Genomic DNA, 20078 nt, shown 5'->3' with positions numbered 1-20078 from the left:
TAGTCTAATCTAAACATTGGAGAGAACAGATGAAAGAATCATCCTATGCCCAATACTTATCCCCCATTCAAAGCATGGCGTGTGTCTGATCACTGGTAGCTGGGAAGTTTACTCCCCTGCCTGTCAGTCATTCCCTTATAGCTTGACTAGAGTGACATATCTATCTCATCACCACTCTGAATAGGGGATACAGAACACCCTTTACCGTGATGATAGGGGAACCCAGCATTAGGAGGTATGTAGCCTTACAAGCCCATAAAACTAACAGAATGACCATGTAAAACATGACAGTTTCTCTGTACAGCAGGTCTTTGCTTTAGCTACCAGACAGTATCAAGCAGGGGGTCTCCCTTTTAGAAAGATTCTAAAAAGGGCATATGGAAGGGAAAAAAAAAAAAAAAACACAAAAGAAAACACGGATCATCATTTTGGGAAAACTCCCACAGCCTGGTGTTAGTCTTTGTAGCATTTTTGCACCAGTAGCAGATTCAGCAGAAAGGAGAAGTACAAGTCATTCTCTAGAAGTCTCCTTTTCATTCTACTTCTGGCATTGTAACAACAAACTGAAGCAAAAACTGCTTTGAAGAAACCCCTTTTTTCTTTTAAGTTATTCAAGGCAGTCACTGATGTAGATGTGTTGTCTATTAGAGAAGAGAGAATATACTCGATTGAATATTCCCGTCGCATAGCTCCCTGCGCCAGGGAAGGTGGGAGGGGCAGTAAAAATTCAAAGCCCCGGAAGCGTTTTTGCAACAGGAGCTACACGACGGAGGTAGTCGATCGAGTATATTCACTCATCTCTTTTGTGTATGTCTAGAACCTGCACCCATGTTCATTTTCTGAACAAAAAAGTTAATAAAACTGTGGTGTTAATACTAAAATTGACCTTTTAGGATCTTCTACTGTGAGGATGATGTCATCACAAGTTCTGGAAGCTGCAACAACTGCTGTTAATAGCACTGGGGAGGGTAACAGGTGCATGGTGACCTGGCAAAGGGAGGGGGGACTATGGGCAGTAGGTATGAGAGAGGGGCTATAAGGAGAAGATTATGTGAAGCAGAGGTGGAGCATGGAGGCAGAAGAACAGGGGCAGGATTGTAGTATTACAGGGAGCAGAGACACAGCAACTAAAATTGGAAGAGAGGTCACAATCATGGACACTGCTGAAAGCAAAAGCAGGATAAGGAAACAGCGAACAACCATTACTAATGAGGGGATGGTCTTTTTGACTAGACAAATAATTAAAAACATTACATAAATGTCACCAAAGTCCCTTTAAAAGCTGTGTACTACAGCTTAGAATTGTGCCTGTTGTGTAAAATAAAATATAATGAAGGATATAGGGATTGATCATTCCAAGTGCATGTAGGGGGAAGGGGATGGGGAAAAGAGAAAAATAATACACTGGTCTGTAAAGTCAGTCTCCAGAAGACCGCTACAACTTACCTAAGAATCATTTTAAGCCTAAAAATTTCTAAATTTTTTACGGTTTCTTCCTGCCCTGGAACATGGGAAGCTAGATTTTTAAGAGATTTTATTATCATGGAAAGAGCATCATTTTTGGCTTCATTCTTTGCTTCTTTTTTCAATTCATCATCTGTTAAATTTTCAAGAAATTGAGGAACCATTTCTATAATTGGAAGAAAGTATTTCTTGACTGTGTGAAGAGTTAAAAAATCATAGCACTGTCCAAATGGCCTGCGGGAGAGAACAGAGAAGTTTTAACAAACACAGGTCACAAAATATGGGAATTTTAAGAAATAGAAAACATTTTTACTAGCTGTAGTGTGCGCCACTGAAATATGCATGGACTGCAAAGGAAAAGGAACCTGCTATAAAGAGGAAGTAGGAAACTCACTCCTAACTGTATAGGAAGGGCTATACTATATCAGTATTCAATGATCATCAGGTTACCACACGTATATATGGCCTGTGTATGCAAACATGATTCTGGAGATGCGGCCCTCAAAATCTAAACTTGTGGCCCTAACACCAGGTTTAGTCTCCTTCTAATAGCCCTTAGTTGTATTACATAGGCATAATCCATTGGCTATACCATTATACAGTGCAGAAATAGGTCTGACTGCCACAATAATAAGGTGTCAGCAGTATTTTAAATACAGTTATACACATTTAAAAAATGAAATCCAAAATACGCCTTTAAAGCTGTTGCCATATGTGGACTTCTTTTTGTGTTGTATTTTAACACTGCTATTTTTATTGCACAAATAATTTAATTTAATTTGCATTTTCTTCAACAATTTCTGGGAAGTAAAGTGGGGAAACCCCCCCCAGCAATTTCACTATTCTATTTTGCACTATAAATCATGCGGTAAAAATACATTACGTTTTAAACTTATTCTGCGAGTAAATACAATTATGTTGATGCCCAATATGTATAGATCATTAATATCTTTGCTCGCTTTGTTTTTAGCTGTCAGTCACTGATAGAAACTGTGATCTAATGGTGGAGGAAGTCCTATCTCTGTACATTCATTAATAGAAGGATGTCAGTTTTTCTGTTAACATACTAACAAATCTTCCATAGCAGTCAAATATCTGAATTAAACTGCTCTTCGTATGTGGAGTACATTGAAGATGGACAAAAAAAAAAAAAAAAAGAAAAAAAGGCTATTCCCAGAAAATAAGTCACGCCTGTCATTTAATGCAAATCTGTTTTTATCAGCATATTAATTTATATCCAGGAGGAACACATTAATGGCACACCAGATTGTCAACTTTCCAGCTGTCAAATATGTGCAATCCAATACGGTCTCATCACTTCTGACTATATTGGACTGTGTCACAGTCAGTAGAGACCAACCCTTTTGATGCAGGGAAAGGTAACTTGCAATGGTCAATTTTCCCACAGCCACTAAGAACCCATATACCACTTACTATGCTCTTCAAGAGTTCAGCAAAAACAAAAAGGCATAGCACTGACTCAAGTCCTTTTACCTATTAATTTTAGGTGTCAGTGAGGGTAGATGCCTAAGGTAGTGAACTTCATTGCTAAATTTTACTGTCGAATTGTTTGACACACACCACAGTTGGTCCTTTGTACAGATATTGGAAGACAAGGGGCCCCGTAACTGATCTTACCTAGGGGACCAATCATGACTTCGAGTGATACAAAACTGTTTTGCCTTAGTTTTTTTTTTGAACGTCTAACAAACAAGAATTCAAAGAGACGAGACAGATGCAAATATAAAAAATAACCATTTGTGGAGCTCTCCATCCTCTATAGCATATGGGGCACTGAGACAGAAGTGCTGCTCCAAGACCAGTGTAGTAATGATACATATCAGTTTAGTCTAAAGCATAGATACAAGTTAAACTTACTTTATGAGAGCGGCAATGATTTGAACATTCAATGCGGAGCCATTCATAAAGCGATCATGCAATATCTGGAACCCGTTTAATGTGCCAAATTTATTTATGAGGTCTACTAACCAACCCTTTAAATAAAGAGAAATATGTTAGAGCCATAAGACAAAAATACAACACACATCTCTAGCTTAGTAGAAAAATATTTGTACCTTTATATGCACGTTTGGAGAAACCCCCCCACACACACACACATATATATTTGGCGTTTTATGATGCCAGAACATATAAATGCAAGAAAATAGTCAATAATAAACTCTAATCTTACAGAAAAATTAAAATCCGGATTTTAAGAAGGTAATTAAATGAAAGATAGGATTGAAAGCTAAAAATTGTAGCTCAATGTAAACTCGGTAGCTCACTTTGTATGCCACTCACCCTTGGAGACCTTGGGTCAAGAGGACGGGCAAACAGCTCATCTTCTGCCAGCTGGACACCAGCTGGAACTGTCTCTGATGGACGTGTAGCATTGTAGATATGAAATTTACAATGAGGATTTAAGGCCATAGCAAGAAGCTCAAGAAGAGGAAACCAATCCTGGGAAAGCTTGGCCACACATAGCTCCACAAGGCGATGAGTGTTGTTAATAATACACCTCTGTCCATCAAAACAAAAACAGCCAAATAAATGAACACACTTCCATTTAAGACTAGTTTATATATGGATATATATCAAAATGTCAAATATAAGGCAGTTGGTAGTAAAATATCAAAACTATAAAGTGTGTAAAAGACGGCCTGTAATCCTGGGTATTTTATTAGCCTACTAATGATATAAATGGAATGAACTCTATAAATACCACAACCAGAATTATTTGTCAACCAATGTGATGTCATGCAATTGGGACCAATGTGATTATCATGAGGGGATGGTAAATGCACATAGGAGAAACTGTAGTGCTACTGGGCTCAAATGGCATACAAGATAGTCAGCCTTTCATAAGAGTAGCCACCACTTTCCGTCCAAAAAAAAAAGTGTGCTGGGACTATTGGGGCATTCTGAAAATAAAAATTTTGCAAAAACATAGTGTGTCACCAGAAGCCAACATATCAACCCTGCTCCATAGAACCTGCAGAGTTGCCCCAAAGATTTAATTTGCATATTGACAAAAATGGCAAAAGATGCACAAGAGGAAAATAAGTCTCATTCAGGTGGCGTTAACCTATCTGCAGCGCTGGGCTAATAGGCTAGGTTCCGGTGACAGATTCCCAATAATTTCTGCAGTTACATACACTTTACTTATGATTAGAGAAGAGCGAGTACTATTCGAAACGGCCGTTTCGAATAACACGCACCCATAGGAATGAACGGAAGCGGCCAGCATGCAGTCATTGGCGGCGGCCGGCCGTTTAACGCCCTGCGTGCCGGCTGCGTCCATTCATTCCTATGGGTGTGTGTCATTCGAAACGGCCGTTTCGAATAGTACTCGCTCTTCTCTACTTATGATGTCTCTGAAACACTGCACACTTACATGGATCTCAAACTTCCAGCCACTCACTGCCTCATCAGTGAGAATTTTGGTAAAGGATATCGTTAGCCCATCTCTAAAAAATCGTTGGCATGCTTCACTTTTCACATCAAGGCCTAAGTTAGAAAATAAACAAGATGATGTCACTGACAAACAACAGCAAAATATATGCCGAAAATACACTTGCATGATATATTTGGTTATTGAAGAAAATGGCAAGTTGTTGCTAATTGCTCCTCAATTGTGCTAATGCATTGAGAAGACTGATTTTATTCCTCCTTTCTGCTGCACAAAACATACCTTTTTTACTAAGATCAATAGCAGCTTCTAAAAGAACTTCTAATTCACCTTTCGGCAACACTGGAACAACCCAGCGAGGTCTAGAAGAAAGAATTCCATGTCATTTACTGAAATCAAGCAGTTTCAATACATACATATAAAGTTTATCCAATGCTTTTATTCTTTACACTGGGGCATTAATGACTGCATATTATACATATGTTTTCGAGCCATAAATTTTAATCAAACCATTTTTAATGCAGAGTCAGTGAATCACTGTAGGCTAAGCTTCTAAAAGTCAGATCTGCCAATTCACCCACAGCTGTATTACAAGAAGAAAACCAGTCATTATCCATCAATAAGGTATTACTTCTGTCTTTACTTCTTAAGACTCTAAGGACACTTTTAGTAGACTACAAAGTTTGTTCCCTTCTTCTGTGCTATTAAATATATAGTGGAAAAAGAAGTTTTTCCTAGGAAGCTTTAGGTATGATGGAAGCAATATGCCCAAAATCCTCAAAAAAAAATGTCCCCATAGGGTATTTGAAATAAACATAGTCTTTCCACAGTTGTCTTCTTCAAACTGACATTTACAAGAAAGAGTTAGATCCAGGATTTCCACACCAAATACCTACAACAGGATAGGTCATCATGACTGATAAGGGTCAGAATCCCAAGCTCCTTACAAAACCAGTTAATCTTGGTGTCAGAAGCTAAAGAGATGGATGGAGCGAGAAGCCAATCTGCACCTATTTAAGTAGAAGGACAAGAACTGCAGACTGTCCACCGTACAGAGGTGTCACCGGGATATTGCAGCTCTCGTCCTATTCATTGAAACTGGGGAGTTCTTAATGGGAGAATCAGATGAGGGACACACAGGCAGACAATTTCAACATTTAACCTTGCCCCAGTATGTTTTTCTAGACACTAAGACCACCATAGCTAAATCTTTGCATACATCACCATGTCCCATGGACCTTCTCTAAACCAAGTTGTTCTGGATGATGCTTAGAGACCAATTAACAAGACTTATCGGAGACCCCAAAAAACAATTTGAGAAAATATAAACACGAAGTAGATCTAAAATTTTACTGCACTAATTTTCTGAGACTTTCATATTGATGACCTAACCTTACCTGGGACCCCTTCCTTCCAACGGATTATCTGTATCAACATTCCTCCTTCAGCATCACAATTCATGCACTCTCACGTTCATCGGTAAGAGGGTGCGATCAGGTCTCAGTCCCATTTAAGTAAATGGTTTAAGGTGCAATACCAGCCATGACTGCTGCACAAATGTCAAGTGCAAAGCACCAGTTAAGTACTGAAGAGGCAGCAGTGCTCACGTGAATGCTGTAGTCTCTTCATAAAGGCTGAACAGCCAGGGGCCTGGGAGTAAGATCATTGCCAATCTTTAATTGATGACCTACCTAGGAAGACGGATCATCAATTAAGACGTGGAAAACCCCTTTAATTACAACTCTCTATCCTAACCGTGAAAATCTCATTCTTGTTTTCTGTCTTTTGGCTATTCCTTGATAAAACGCTTTATAAAATTCTTTGGTTATATCGGCCTTCTAGGCCAAAGTTTGCAACTGTACTTTAGAGGAGATTAAAATAAATAAATAAAAATAAAGTACCTGTTGATCATGTCATCCAGCTTGGCCAGGTCAGTGTGAGGAAAAGCGGGCTCCTCATCTTCGAGCGGAGGAGGTACATCCCCTTGTCCCTGCTCATCCGGAGGGCTGACTGGGGAGTTCTCATTGGAAGAATCAGGTGAGGAGGTCTAAACGCAAACATAACAAAATGTATAGAACAATGTAACGCTACAATAATCACACAAATTAGTTCAAATATAGAAAGTTGAAAGATTGTAGTAAAAATCGTTCGCCCAGTATAACCACAGAGTCAGCATTTTTCAATTAAATATTTTGCAAATTCTATTGGCTTTTTAACAGGGTCCACATAGTTCAATGCAGAGCAGATAGCATTGCAAATTATTTTCCAAATTATTAATATCTTAACCTCCTGGTGTATTTTATGTTCATGTACAAAGTAAAGGTTTTAGATTTATTAATGGTTAGATTAAAACACTTTGCTTATAAAACACCATGTCAAAAGCAGGGCTGTGGATTAGATACAGATTCTGGGTAGCATTTGAGAAACAATTACTGACTGAAGAATACAATAATTTTTAATTATAGAAGTATTAATTTTATTATATTTATAATTAGATTAGATACATGTTTGTTGCATATTTAATTTCTAAGGAATAAAAATCACAGGCTTTACTGCTTCTGACTGACCATGGTTGCCACTTATGAGTCAGGGATGTGAAAATAATAAAATCAAACTCCATAGCCCTGTTCAAAAGCATAGCTCAGGAGAGGTTTTGCTTTGTAAAGTGCAAAGGATTCCACCCAGACTGCCTAAAACAAGAAAATATTCTGAACCAAACTAAGTAATACAATGGGTTGTCCAGAAACTACAAATTTTTGCCACGAGGCTGGTGAAGGTGGTGATGGGGGAGAAACAATAACAAAATAAAAAAAAAAAAAAACAAAAAAACAAAACAAAACCCACCAGCCACCTCACCTTACCTCTTCCTGGCTCTACAGTCCAGCAGCATCAGTTGGAAGCCTCGCCGCACATGACAGCTGAGGCTAAACAGTGGCCCAAGTAAAAGAATCGGGATGTCACAGGTGACTTGTGCGAGCGTCGTACAGAATCCTTATCTTTGGCCACTGACTGGCCTCAGTGGTCACAGCTTCCACTGAGTGCTGCACAACCGTATGGCCCGGGTGGTGGTGGTGGAACAACATCTATACTTCCATTCGTTTGGCTTGAAGCTCATGATTTCATGGGGATATTTTAAAGCAGGGATTTTCAACTGATGAACCATGGTTCGAACACAGACCGCAAGCTGTCCTCTGTCCAGACCCCTGCCTCCCGGCTGTTTCATTAAAGCGGCCCTGAACCGCTGCACTAGCATCAGCAGAAATCAGGAATTATAACTGCTGACTTCACACACGAGGGCTATAGCACAAGGCAAGTGATTGCCAGCCCCAAATCTTGTTCCAGGTGCAAGTGACTCCACAAAAATGGCACCTCAGTCAACTTTGATCGAGGCCTTAACTCAGTGATCAGTGTGGGCACTGATCGTGGGCATGAGCTCTGGGTCTCTGCTGTATAATATTGTAGAGACCCTGCAGTAATGGCGGTGCTCAGCTCCTGAGCTGCCATTATATTTAAATGCCCAACAAACTCTGTAATAAGTTTGAAGTTAGGAAGGGGGTTAAAGCCCAACAAACTGTATAATGCTCCTTAGCACCCACACACACTATAATGCCACAATAGGACATATTTTTTTCCTAATTTTTCTTGTCTAAACCTGGCATCTTATAGTCAGACATCTTTTTAACCAAAAGATATTGTAGATACTGGACGTGTTCAGCGGCTATTTACTTGGAGGAACCCTGTCAACAGATCTTTGTAGTAGTTCAGTAACCCGTTTTAAAGCGTCAAATACAACAGTACCTATGCAACAAATAGATTGTATATTAAAAAAGTGGCAACAAAGAAATACTCTTTCAATTCAATAAAAAGGTGGCCTTTACAATACAATTTCACGTTAGAAACATTAAATAGATTCAGACCTGATTCTGTTGGAGTGGAGGCTGGGACTGTCCATCGGGAGCCTGGCCCTGGCTTTCATTCCCTCCAACTGGAGAGCCACGGGTCGTGGCTGTCATACTCGACACAGGGCAGATCTTTGCAATTTTGTCTGTTTATGTAGCAGTTGTAAGAGAAGAAATTATAGTCCCTTTAACAAAGATGACAAGCCGGCATATGTCTGTCTTACGAAGCTCCACCTCAAACACAGAACGTTTTGCAGAGACCATTGCATAACCTATTGAGAGGGGACAAAAAAAAAAAATATATATATATTAGTAAAGAGATCAGGAAACATGACTTTCATATAACAAGCTTACATAACTACAACGTAAGTCTACGTCAATGACTGCGAACATGGTCAAACCAAAACTTCTATTATAAGCGATCAGTGTTACTATCTGGAACTCTGGTGCAAATCCTTGACTGATGTGAGGGATCTGTTACATGGGTCACGCAGCATTGTGATGCTTGTGTCTATGCGTCACAATGCAACGTAATCAAATTAGGCCAAATCAAAGGCCTTAGAGGTCCCAGATTACTTGTTTACCTCACCTTATTATACTCTTGGGTCTGAAGAACTCCCAGAGTATAACAGCAGTTTTGGGTCGGACGAATCTACCGGTAGAACCTTACAAGTATTCTAATAATCAAACCAAAATAATAGTTAGTTATCCTGGCTGAAGGTCAGTTTCATTTATTTTCTATTAATCTCACAGCCCTACAACATAGTGACAAATAAAAGTTATGTATAAAAAAAAGTTTAAAAAATGCAAATACAAATTCTGCCGTGTGAAGTAGCCCTTACGCGGTCTGTGAAATGAAATCCTATTAATATTATAAATGTGAAAGTTTGTGAGTTTGGATGTTTGTGGGTTTGCATGTTCGGATGTTTGTTAGTCAATCACGCAAAACCCGCTCGACCGATTTGGCTGAAAGTTTCCACAAACATAGTTAATACACCCGATTGCGCAATAGGCTACTTTTCGTCACAATAGCGCACATACGTTTGTGCCAGGACCCCCACAAAACCCAAACTCACACCACCATCTCTGCAATCTCACACACTTTGGACCATAGCAAGCCACAAAATTCATATTGCCCTCTACAGCCTCGCCCCTAACCCCACACAATCACATATACATATACTTTACCACTTTGCCCCTCACCTTAACGATACTCCAGGAGGCTCTCTTTAACGCTCCGGAGCAGCCATGTTTGCCGACCTCCACCGCTCTGACAATTCGCAACACCACCCACCCATGTCAATACCCCTAGGAGGTCTAATAAATGCAAAAAAAAAAAAGTTTTAAAAAAAAAGTAAAAAAAATATAAAAAAATAAAAAGGATTAAAAATTCAAATCACCTCCCTTTCCCTAGAACACATATAAAAGTAGTTAAAAACTGTGAAACACATACATATTAGGTATCCCCGCGTCCGAAATCGCCCGCTCTACAAAGCTATACAAATATTTTTCCTGTTCGGTAAACGCCGTAGCAGGAAAAATGGTCAAAAGTGCCAAACTGCCGTTTTTTCACTGTTTTGATTCTGATAAAAATTTGAACAAAAAGTGATCAAAGCAATAATATTTCCCGAAAATGGTAGAACTAAAAAGTACACCCGACCCCGCAAAAAAAAGACGCCCTATACATCCCCGTACACAGACGTATAAAAAAGTTACGGCTGTCGGAATATGACGACTTTTCAAAAAAAAAAATTTAACACAGTTTTGGATTTTTTTTAAGGGGTCAAAATGTAAATAAAACCATATAAATTTGGTATCCCTGGAATCGTACCGAAACACAGAATACAGGGGACAGGTCATTTTGGTTGCACAGTGAACGCTGTAAAACCAAAGCCCGTAAGAAAGTCGCAGAAATGCACTTTTTCGTTAAAACCACCCCATTCAGAATTTTTTCCCTGCTTCCCAGTACATTATATAGAATAAATAATGGTGGCATCATAAAAAAAAATTTGTCCCAGGAAAAATTAAGACCTCATATGGCTCTGGGAGCGGAGAAATAAAAAAGTTATGGTTTTTAGAAGGAGGGGAGTCAAAAACGAAAATCAAAAAATGCCATCGGCGGGAAAGGGTTAACTTCAAATACTTCTTTCCCAAAGTCACTATGTAAAGTTTCTCACAACACCGTATATATAGCAGCTCAAATACAAAGTAACTTCAACACAAAAGTCTCATGTATTCTCAGAATTACAGCAAAAACAAGATACAAACTTACATTTCATATCCCATACCTTATACACAGTACGAAAACCTTACCCACGCCTGTATATACCCACTTCTACAATCACCGCAGACGAAGTCGCGGGTACCAGCTAGTGCTAATCTAAAACCATGTTGGGTCACAGGTCTGTTAGTAATATAGCCCTAAGCAATCACGTGGAGCCTGTAGGGATACGGTCAGATTAGTCAAAGTGAGAAGTACATGAACTGTGCAGAGAAAGGTTTTGAACAGTAACTAGTATAAGCCCTAAATGTCAGGATGGTTCCCAAAGCCAACATACAGTAACTGTCAGAAGAGACTACCAGATGTAACAGTCATCTATCCTCAGCAGTTAAAGAGGACCGTTCACCTCCTGGGGCACATGAGGTGTAATACACAGCCAGAAAGCCGACAGTGCGCTGAATTCACGGCACTATCGGCCTTCACGTTCTGTGCCCCCGGTGAAGAGCTATCGGTGTCAGTCAGTCAGGAACGTATTGAACTGTAAGAGGGGGCGTTCCTTACTACTCAGCGATGACAATGAGCAATGAGAAATGCCACGCCCCTCCAAGTACTAATCTATGGATGCGTACTATCAGGAGGGGAGGGAGGCATTCCTCATCCCTCTCACAGTACAGCGCTATAGACGCTACTGTGAGGAAGGGCATTTCTAACAGTCAGTGTTACAGTACCAGTACCTCTTCACCGGGGGCACAGAACATGAAAGCCAATAGTGCGCTAAACTCAGCACACTTTCTGCTTTCTAGCGGTATATAAAACCGTATGTGCCCCAGGAGGTGAAAGGTCCTCTTTAAAGGGGGTTTTCCACAATACAGATGAATATAGGTGTATAGGTATAATGGAAGCAGAAAGTCTGCAGGGAAAATAAAAAACAAAAAACTGTGATGTGTTGTTGTCAAGGTTTTTCACGCAGTGCTTTTTGACTGTGGACTACTGTGTGGGGCCTTAGTCTAAATAACAAAAATCAGGCAGCATTCCCAAAAATAGCTTTTTTTAAAAAAAAATAAAGGGATGGTACTGTATTGACTCAAATTAAGCAATAAAGAGTCCTCATATTTTTCACTGTATTTTGGGAGCACTACTCATTTTTCATATTTATATATTGGGACAAATTGCCTGTGCCCTTGGGCTGGCACCCACGATTTCTTAACGGGGATAGTCTCTAGTTTGACCTGAACAATCTATTTAGTCATAAACGTGCTGTAATGCAGTGTATGGCAATACAAGTTTGTGGTCAGTCTTCACTTTTAGATCTCTTTAGGAACAGATCTGCTAAACAATGTGTTCAGATCAGGTTTTGAATAATAGTATCAGGTAAAGTTATTGGGTCAGATAACTGGAGAAAGATTGGTCGTTTTGGAAGAGAATTCATAAGTCAAGAGGAGCCAGTGTATTCCTCTGGTCCCCGTCAACACCAACTTTTTTTTCCAGCAAATAAAAAAAAAACTCATTCACAAAGGTTAAAAGGTCATTCTTTGGTCATTCAAGGTGAATGAAAAAAAAACAGTTCTAGCAGATTCTGTTATACTAAGGTCTCTGAGTGGGACAAATGCACAGTACAAACAGTATGTCTAATCATCAATGCCTGCCTTAGCTAAACTTTTTTTTGTTTCTCCATACTAGCCTTCTAAGAGCAGAAACAAACTTATTTTTCCCATTGACACAGCCATGAGAATCTTTTTTTTCCTTCTTTTGAGCACGTTTTTTTAAAAATTTATAAAAACACGAACACACCACATCAAAATCTCTAAACCATTAGGATAAGACCACACAGAGTCCCAGAGCTATCTTTTTCAGCATTGGAATCCAGTGGAGTGGCACCTATATAAGGAGTTGGTTAGCTGAACATTGTACACCGTAAAAACAAAGCTAATAAAGATGTGCGAGAGCGGTTTTTCTACAGTTCTACCCCATTCTGACCTTTTTTTCCAGCTTCCCAGTACATGGTAAAGAACATGATACCATTATGAAGTACAATTTGTCCTGCAGAAATTAAGCCCCAATATGGCTCTCTGATGGAAATTAAAAAAAATAAAAAAATTAAAAATTAAATAGTTATGACTTTTGGAAAGCAGGAAGTCAAAAACAAAATTGAAAATGCCTGCAGCGGGAAGTGTTTAAACAGCCATTATCAGGAACTGCCACCAGCCCCAGATGTAATAAATGTTATGGTGAAAGAAGGGGCTGGGGATTATTTTTATGTTCGACAATTTTCTTATTTATCATATTATCCAGTGAACTTTGGCTGCCAAACTCACCATATAGATATGACACTTAGGCTCCGTTCTCATGGAGTAACGTGCCACCCATTTAGGGCTAGTTCACACGTGAACTGCCCGCGCGGGTTTTGACACAGAGAGAGACGCGGCAAGCCGCGTCTCTCTCTTGTCAAAACCCGCCTGCCACGACCATCGCGGTCGCGGCTTTCCCCTCCGCTGTCGGCTCAAATGAATGAGCCGACATAGGAGGGAGCTGCCGGGGGCGGAAGCCGCGCGGCTTCCTCCTGAAGATAGGGCAGGTCGCCTCTTTTCTCCGCTAGCGGCAGCCCGCTGCTAGCGGGGGAAAAAAAGCCCGGCGGTCTACATAGACCACCATTGTAAAAGGGCGGATTTTGAAGCGAAATCCGCCCCTTTGCCCACGTGTGAACTAGCCCTTAGACACGTATACACGTGTCAGAGCGGGGCAATTCAAAACATATCCCATTGATTTCAATGGGTGACGGCTTAGGCACGTAACACATTGAAATCAATGGGTTACAAAGCCTCCCATTGATTTAAATGTGCAGCACGCATAAGCCGGCACCCATTGAAATCAATGGAGATCTGTTTTGAAGCACCACGCTCTGACACATGTATACGTGTCTAAATGAGTGGTGCGTTACTCCGTGAGAACGGAGCCTTAGGCTAAAGCTAAAGACCTTTAAGGCGTCCTGCAGCAAAAGCGCTGTGGAAAAAAAACACGGTGGCTATGCATTGGGTTCTTCCCGCAGTGCTTTAGATAAAAAGTTCACAGAGGTTTCTTTTGCGGACTGTTACAATTATACCTATAGGGAAACCACTGGCGTTTCTGTATGTATAATTGACTGTGCAGGTTTTGAAAATCATGTTGTGTCTGCAGCGCGGTTTTTACCGCAAAGTAGGCATGGGATTCGCTAGAATCCCATCCACTTTGCCCTGACTGTAAAACGCCAGGATTTTTCCCACATCATGTCCGCTGCAGGCAAATCACGGCATTTACACCAAGTTGGGCCCCAATATTTTCCACAACAATCATGGAGTATACATACACTAGGTGATCAAAAGTATCCAGACACCCCCAAAAACATACGTTTTTCATATTAGGTGCATTGTGCTGCCACCTACTGCCAGGTACTCCATATCAGCGACCTCAGTAGACAGACATCGTGAGAGCGCAGAATGGGGCGCTCCGCGGAACTCACGGACTTTGAACGTGGTCAGGTGATTGAGTGCCACACATCACGCAGGTCAATGCCAAACAACGCCTCGCTTGGTGTAAGGAGCGTAAACAATGGACGATTGAACAGTGGAAAAACGTGTGGAGTGACAAATCACGGTACACAATGTGGCGATCCGATGGCAGGGTGTGGGTATGGCGAATGTCCAGTGAACGTCATCTGCCAACATGTGTAGTGCCAACAGTAAAATTCAGAGGCGGTGGTGTTATGGTGTGGTCGTGTTTTTCATGGAGGGGGCTTGCATCCCTTGTTGTTTTGCGTGGCACTATCACAGCACAGGCCTACATTGATGTTTTAAACACCTTCTTGCTTTCCACTGCTGAAGAGCAATTCGGGGATGGCAATTGCATCTTTCAACACCAGTGGTCCTCAAACTTTTTAAACAGTGGGCGGAGGCAGAGCAGGTCGCACAGACACTGACCTACATTGATGCCTCTCCTCAGTGCAGCACTCCATGAAGAATGGGCTGCCATTCCTCAAGAAACCTTCCAGCACCTGATTGAACGTATGAGTTGTCATCAAGGCTAAGGGTAGGCCAACACCATATTGAATTCCAGCATTACTGATGGAGGGTGCCACAAACTTGTAAGTCATTTTCAGCCAGGTGTCCGGATACTTTTGATCACAGTGTATAAATGCAATTTTGTCATCAACTATGTTGCTCGCTTCTTCTCTATTGTTCTGTGGGTGGCATTTAATTTGCCAAAATTACTTGGAACAGCATCTCCAGACAAATTTAGAAACCTCTCAATCTGGTAAATAATGAATGGAAGTAAGCGTAGGAGAAAGCACACTGCTTATCTAAATCCCTTTTTATTCAGAATTTGACCAATTTATTTACTGCGCCCATGCCTTGAAATGTTTCGCAGCAGTGCCATTTCCTGTGCACAAAGAAGTGGCAAATTAAGCGAACACTGTCCTGTGCACGTCTATGGTGAGCTTTGGCAATCAGAGGAAAATAATTACAGACATTACCTATATACACAAGAGTAGAGACTAGGGCTGAGCAATTAATCAAAAAATAACCAAAACCTAACATGAACCAACATAACCGAAGTGTCTGCTTGAACTTGTTCATTTACTTCAGTTATTACAATATTTAAGAGGTTCTACCTGCAGTTCCTTTCGGACCACATATGTCCAAATTAGAACAGTGAACTCGTCATACCATAGAGTATTAAATAAACGTGCAGCATGAATGTAATACAGCCGTTAAAAACTGACTGTTTTCATTGCTGATTTTTTTTTTTTTTTTGGGGGGGGGGGGGTGTAAAAGCTCACATGCCTTAGTGAATTGAGAAGTTTAGCTGAGGAGAGGAGGATAAAAGGAACTAGAAGCATTTTCCTCTGATAAGATGTCACAAAGTATAGCTCAAATTAATATCAAAGATCCAGTTATTTGCATCAAAATCCTCATTATCAATATTAGCAACACTCCAAACTCCATGCAGGCTTTTCTCTTCACATTGAAATTCAACAGCAACAGTTTATTCACTGAAGTCATTGAGGGAAGGGTTGAAAAGCCTAGTGATTTATTTATTTTATTTTAATCTTCAAATTGTGTATATTTGCAATATATAAATATTTATCCATTGATCAGGCACTGTGAAAGAGAGAGTTGGATAAATCAGATGACTTGTCCTACAAAACTTTTATCATAGCTGGAGTCAGGAGGAGGAAGCCTACATGGAATACACTGCTCAAAAAAATAAAGGGAACACTTAAGCAACACAATGTAACTCAAAGCAACACTGATTGACAATGAATTTCACATGCTGTTGTGCAAATGGAATAGACAACAGATGGAAATTATTGGCAATTATCGAGGCACACTCAGTAAAGGAGGGTTCTGCAGGTGGGGACCACAGACCACATCTCAGTACCAATGCTTTCTGGCTGATGTTTTGGTCACTTTTGAATGTTGATTGGGCTTGAGCATGAGACGGACTCTACAACCCACACAAGTGGCTCAGCTAGTGCAATCTCATCTAGGATGGGACATCAATGCGAGCTGTGGCAAGAAGGTTTGCTGTGTCTGGCAGCATAGTGTCCAGAGGCTGGAGGCGCTACCAGGAGAAAGGCCAGTACACCAGATGTAGAGGGGGCCATAGGAGGCAACAACCCAGCAGCAGGACCGCTACCTCTGACTTTGCGCAAGGAGGAACAGGAGGAGCACTGCCAGAGCCCTGCAAAATGACCTCCAGGCCACAAATGTGCATGTGTCTGCACAAATTGTTAGAAACCGACTCCATGAGTATGGTATGAGGGCCCGACGTCCACAGATGGGGGTTGTGCTCACAGCCCAACACCGTGTAGAACGCTTGGCATCTTTGCCACTGGCGCCCTGTGCTCTTCACAGATGAAAGCAGGTTCACACTGAGCACATGTAACAGAGTCTAGAGACGCCATGGAGAGCGATCTGCTGCCTGCAACATCCTTCAGCATGACCAGTTTGGCAGTGGGTCAGTAACTGTGTGGGGTGACATTTCTATGGAGGGCCGCACAGCCTTCCATGTGCTCGCCAGAGGTAGCCTGACTGCCAATAGGTACCTAGATGAGATCATCAGGTGCGATTGACCCTGGATTCCTCCTAATGCAGGACAACGCCAGACCTCATGTGGCTGGAGTGCATCAGCAGTTCCTGCAAGATGAAGGCATTGACTCTATGGACTGACCCGCCCGTTCCCCAGACCTTAATCCAATTAAGCACATCAGGGACATCATGTCTCGCTCCATTCACCAACATCACATTGCACCACAGACTGTCCAGGAGCTGGTAGATGCTTTAGTCCAGGTTTAGGAGGAGATCCCTAAGGAGACCATCTGCAATCTCATCAGGAGCATGCCCAGGCATTGTAGGGAGGTCATACAGGCACGTGGAGGCCACACACACACTACTGAGCCTCATTTTGACATGTTTTAAGGGCATTACATCAAAGTTGGATCAGCCTGTAGTGTTTTTCCACTTTAATTTTGGGGGTGAATCCAAATCCAGCCCTCCATTTTTTTTTTAAAAAAAATTTGATTTCCATGTGATTTTGTCGTCATCATATTCAACTTTGTACAGATCAAAGTATTCAATTCAGATCTAGGATGTGTTATTTGAGTGTACCCTTTATTTTTATTTTTTTGAGCAGCCCCCTGGTTCCATGTCACTGGGGTTCATTATTGCTCTTCCATTTCTATTTTAATATCGCTGTTAACAGTGATGGACACAAAAGCGAAGTCTTTGTCTGTATCCATCAATCTGCCAATTTAAGAGAGGACCTTTCATGTCCTCAGATACACTGTATTACATAGCACTAGAAAGGCAGGCCTTACAGTCTAGCGCCATCACTGGGCTGTAAGGAAAGGCCCCCTGACAGTACTCTTCAATAGCTTTGTACTGTCGAGGGGTGGGCGTTCCATACAGCCCAGCGATGTCGCTAGATTGTAAGGCCCGCAGTTCTGACAGTGGAGAAATATCGGTGTCAAAACTAATGGCACCAATATCTCCAGCACAGGGGGTGCATACCGATAAAGCAGACAGTACATGGAATTCCGTTTCTACCGCACATCTCTGAGGACATTAAAGCTCTTTAAAATCTCTTCGATGAAATGAAATAAGTTTCTCAGTGCACAAGTCTTCTTACTAGGATATTGAGGAAGCCTCCATCGCATATATCTGAATTCTTTCAGTATTAAACAAAAAAAAGCTTCAAAATTTATGGTTTTTCTTGTGGGTTTTTCCTTTTTTTTCCCTTCAACATCTTTCCCGGCCTTCATAAGGGTTGGAGAAATTCTTAGATAAACACTTTAAAAGATCTACTAGACCAGCGGTCCTCAAACTATGGCCCGCGGGCCACATGCGGCCCGCCGAGGACATTTATCCGGCCTGCGCTGTCGCCTGGATCGCTCACTAACAGGGAATCCGATTCCCCGTTAGTGAGCAGATCGCCGATTACAGTTGTATGTGCATTTGCACATACAACTGAAAGCTGTCAGGGGCCGCCCGACCGCAGCCTACACTGACTACAGAGAGTGACCTCTACCCCGACGCAGGCGCGATGACGTCATCGCTCCTGCAGTCTGAAGGAGGAGGACGCACCACGGCGGCTCTTCATGGGTAAGTATGACAGTGTGGGTGTGATTGTACAAATGACCATATAATACAGGGGGGGAGAGTACTGATGAGGGGGGAGGGTACTCACCCCACTGTATTATATGCTCATTAGCATATAATACAGTGGGGGGGGGTACTAATGAGCATATAATTCAGTGGGGGGAGGGTACTGATGAGCATATAATACAGGGGGGGTACTGATGAGCATATAATATAGTGGGGGGAGGGTACTGATAAGCATATAATACAGTGGGGGGAGGATACTGATGAGCATATAATATAGTGGGGGGGTACTGAGGAGTATATAATACAGTGGGGTGGGGGTACTGATGAGCATATAATACAGTGGTGGGGTTACTGAGGAGTATATAATACAGTGGGGGGTACTGAGGAGTATATAATACAGTGTGTGGGGGGGGTACTGAAGAGTATTCAATACAGTGTGGGGGGTACTGAGGAGTATATAATACAGTGGGGGGTACTGAGGAGCATATAATACTGTAGGGTGGGGGCATACTGAGGAGCAGGGGTGAACCTAGCCTTTTTGCCGCCTGAGGCGAAATATTTCGGCCCTCCAGTGTTTTGAGGGACAGTGAACTGGCCCCGTGTTTGAAAAGTTTGAGGACCCCTGTACTAGACAACCAGATATTCAGGGTTATATTGAGAATCCTACTAAGTTCATTGTAATAGCCTTGTATAATAGTGCCGCCATCAACCAATGAGTTTATTTTCAGCTTAAATATAAAACACACACCCACCATCGTTCACCTATACTGCAGGCAGAAAATTATATTATCTAATGGGGTAAATGATCATCACATGCACTGCGTGGGCCCCTATATTAGGCAAGTGCAGAATTGGTGCAGACTCACAAAAAATTAAAAATAAATAAAAATATAAAATTTAAAGCTCTTACTCTTTAAGGCAAGGACAGACAGCCCAGGGAACAAGCTGATGTAATGACACAGGGGACCATGAGATGCCACACACTGGTCTTAAATGAACAAACACTGACAAGTCCCTGTGTAAGCATCATCATTGCAGTGCTTACATGCAGTGGGAAATAGATAAACAGCACATCAGGAGCTGAAATAAGTCAGAAGAAATTGTCATCTTTCTCGTCTTCCTGCAAGAGGCAGCTCCCCTTTCCCTGCACTACATCCCAATCATCTCATTGTGGTTGAGCTATTCCCTCCCAACTCATATCATACCAGGAGCAGTCCCACCACTCAGCAATTAAGAAAAATTTACTAGTACAGAAAGAGGAGCAACAAAGACCCCTAAACAAATTCTTACAGCAGCCTATGGCTGCACTATGCTGCTGCCATGACAAAGATGATAAAAGCGAAATATTTTTGTTGGTCACAAAACAGCTCATTCAAGAGCAGAATTCACAATGTAACTTAGAAAAGTAGACGTCTTATGAACTATGCAGCACTTGTAAACCAATA

The 20078-nt window shown here is 41.4% G+C and overlaps 1 protein-coding gene across 3 annotated transcripts in view; it reads right to left on the bottom strand.

The window, feature by feature from the left end:
• The window catches only part of USP9X (ubiquitin specific peptidase 9 X-linked), an 80451-nt gene that overhangs the window by 44129 nt on the left and 16244 nt on the right, over window positions 1-20078 (bottom strand). For all 3 annotated transcript variants that reach the window (XM_075263981.1, XM_075263983.1, XM_075263982.1), the window contains exons 2-8: window positions 8791-9044; window positions 6775-6920; window positions 5156-5235; window positions 4859-4971; window positions 3766-3984; window positions 3343-3458; window positions 1447-1698 (exon numbers count right to left, since the gene is read on the bottom strand). In XM_075263981.1, coding sequence (XP_075120082.1) covers window positions 1447-1698; window positions 3343-3458; window positions 3766-3984; window positions 4859-4971; window positions 5156-5235; window positions 6775-6920; window positions 8791-8886 — 1022 coding nt within the window. In that variant the 5' untranslated portion in view covers window positions 8887-9044. The remainder of the gene's footprint in view (window positions 1-1446; window positions 1699-3342; window positions 3459-3765; window positions 3985-4858; window positions 4972-5155; window positions 5236-6774; window positions 6921-8790; window positions 9045-20078) is intronic.

Source organism: Leptodactylus fuscus, chromosome 2, assembly GCF_031893055.1.
Source record: "Leptodactylus fuscus isolate aLepFus1 chromosome 2, aLepFus1.hap2, whole genome shotgun sequence".
NCBI lineage: Eukaryota > Metazoa > Chordata > Amphibia > Anura > Leptodactylidae > Leptodactylus > Leptodactylus fuscus.
Note: the sequence above shows the minus strand (reverse complement) of the source record. Positions and strands in the feature narration are given on the sequence as shown.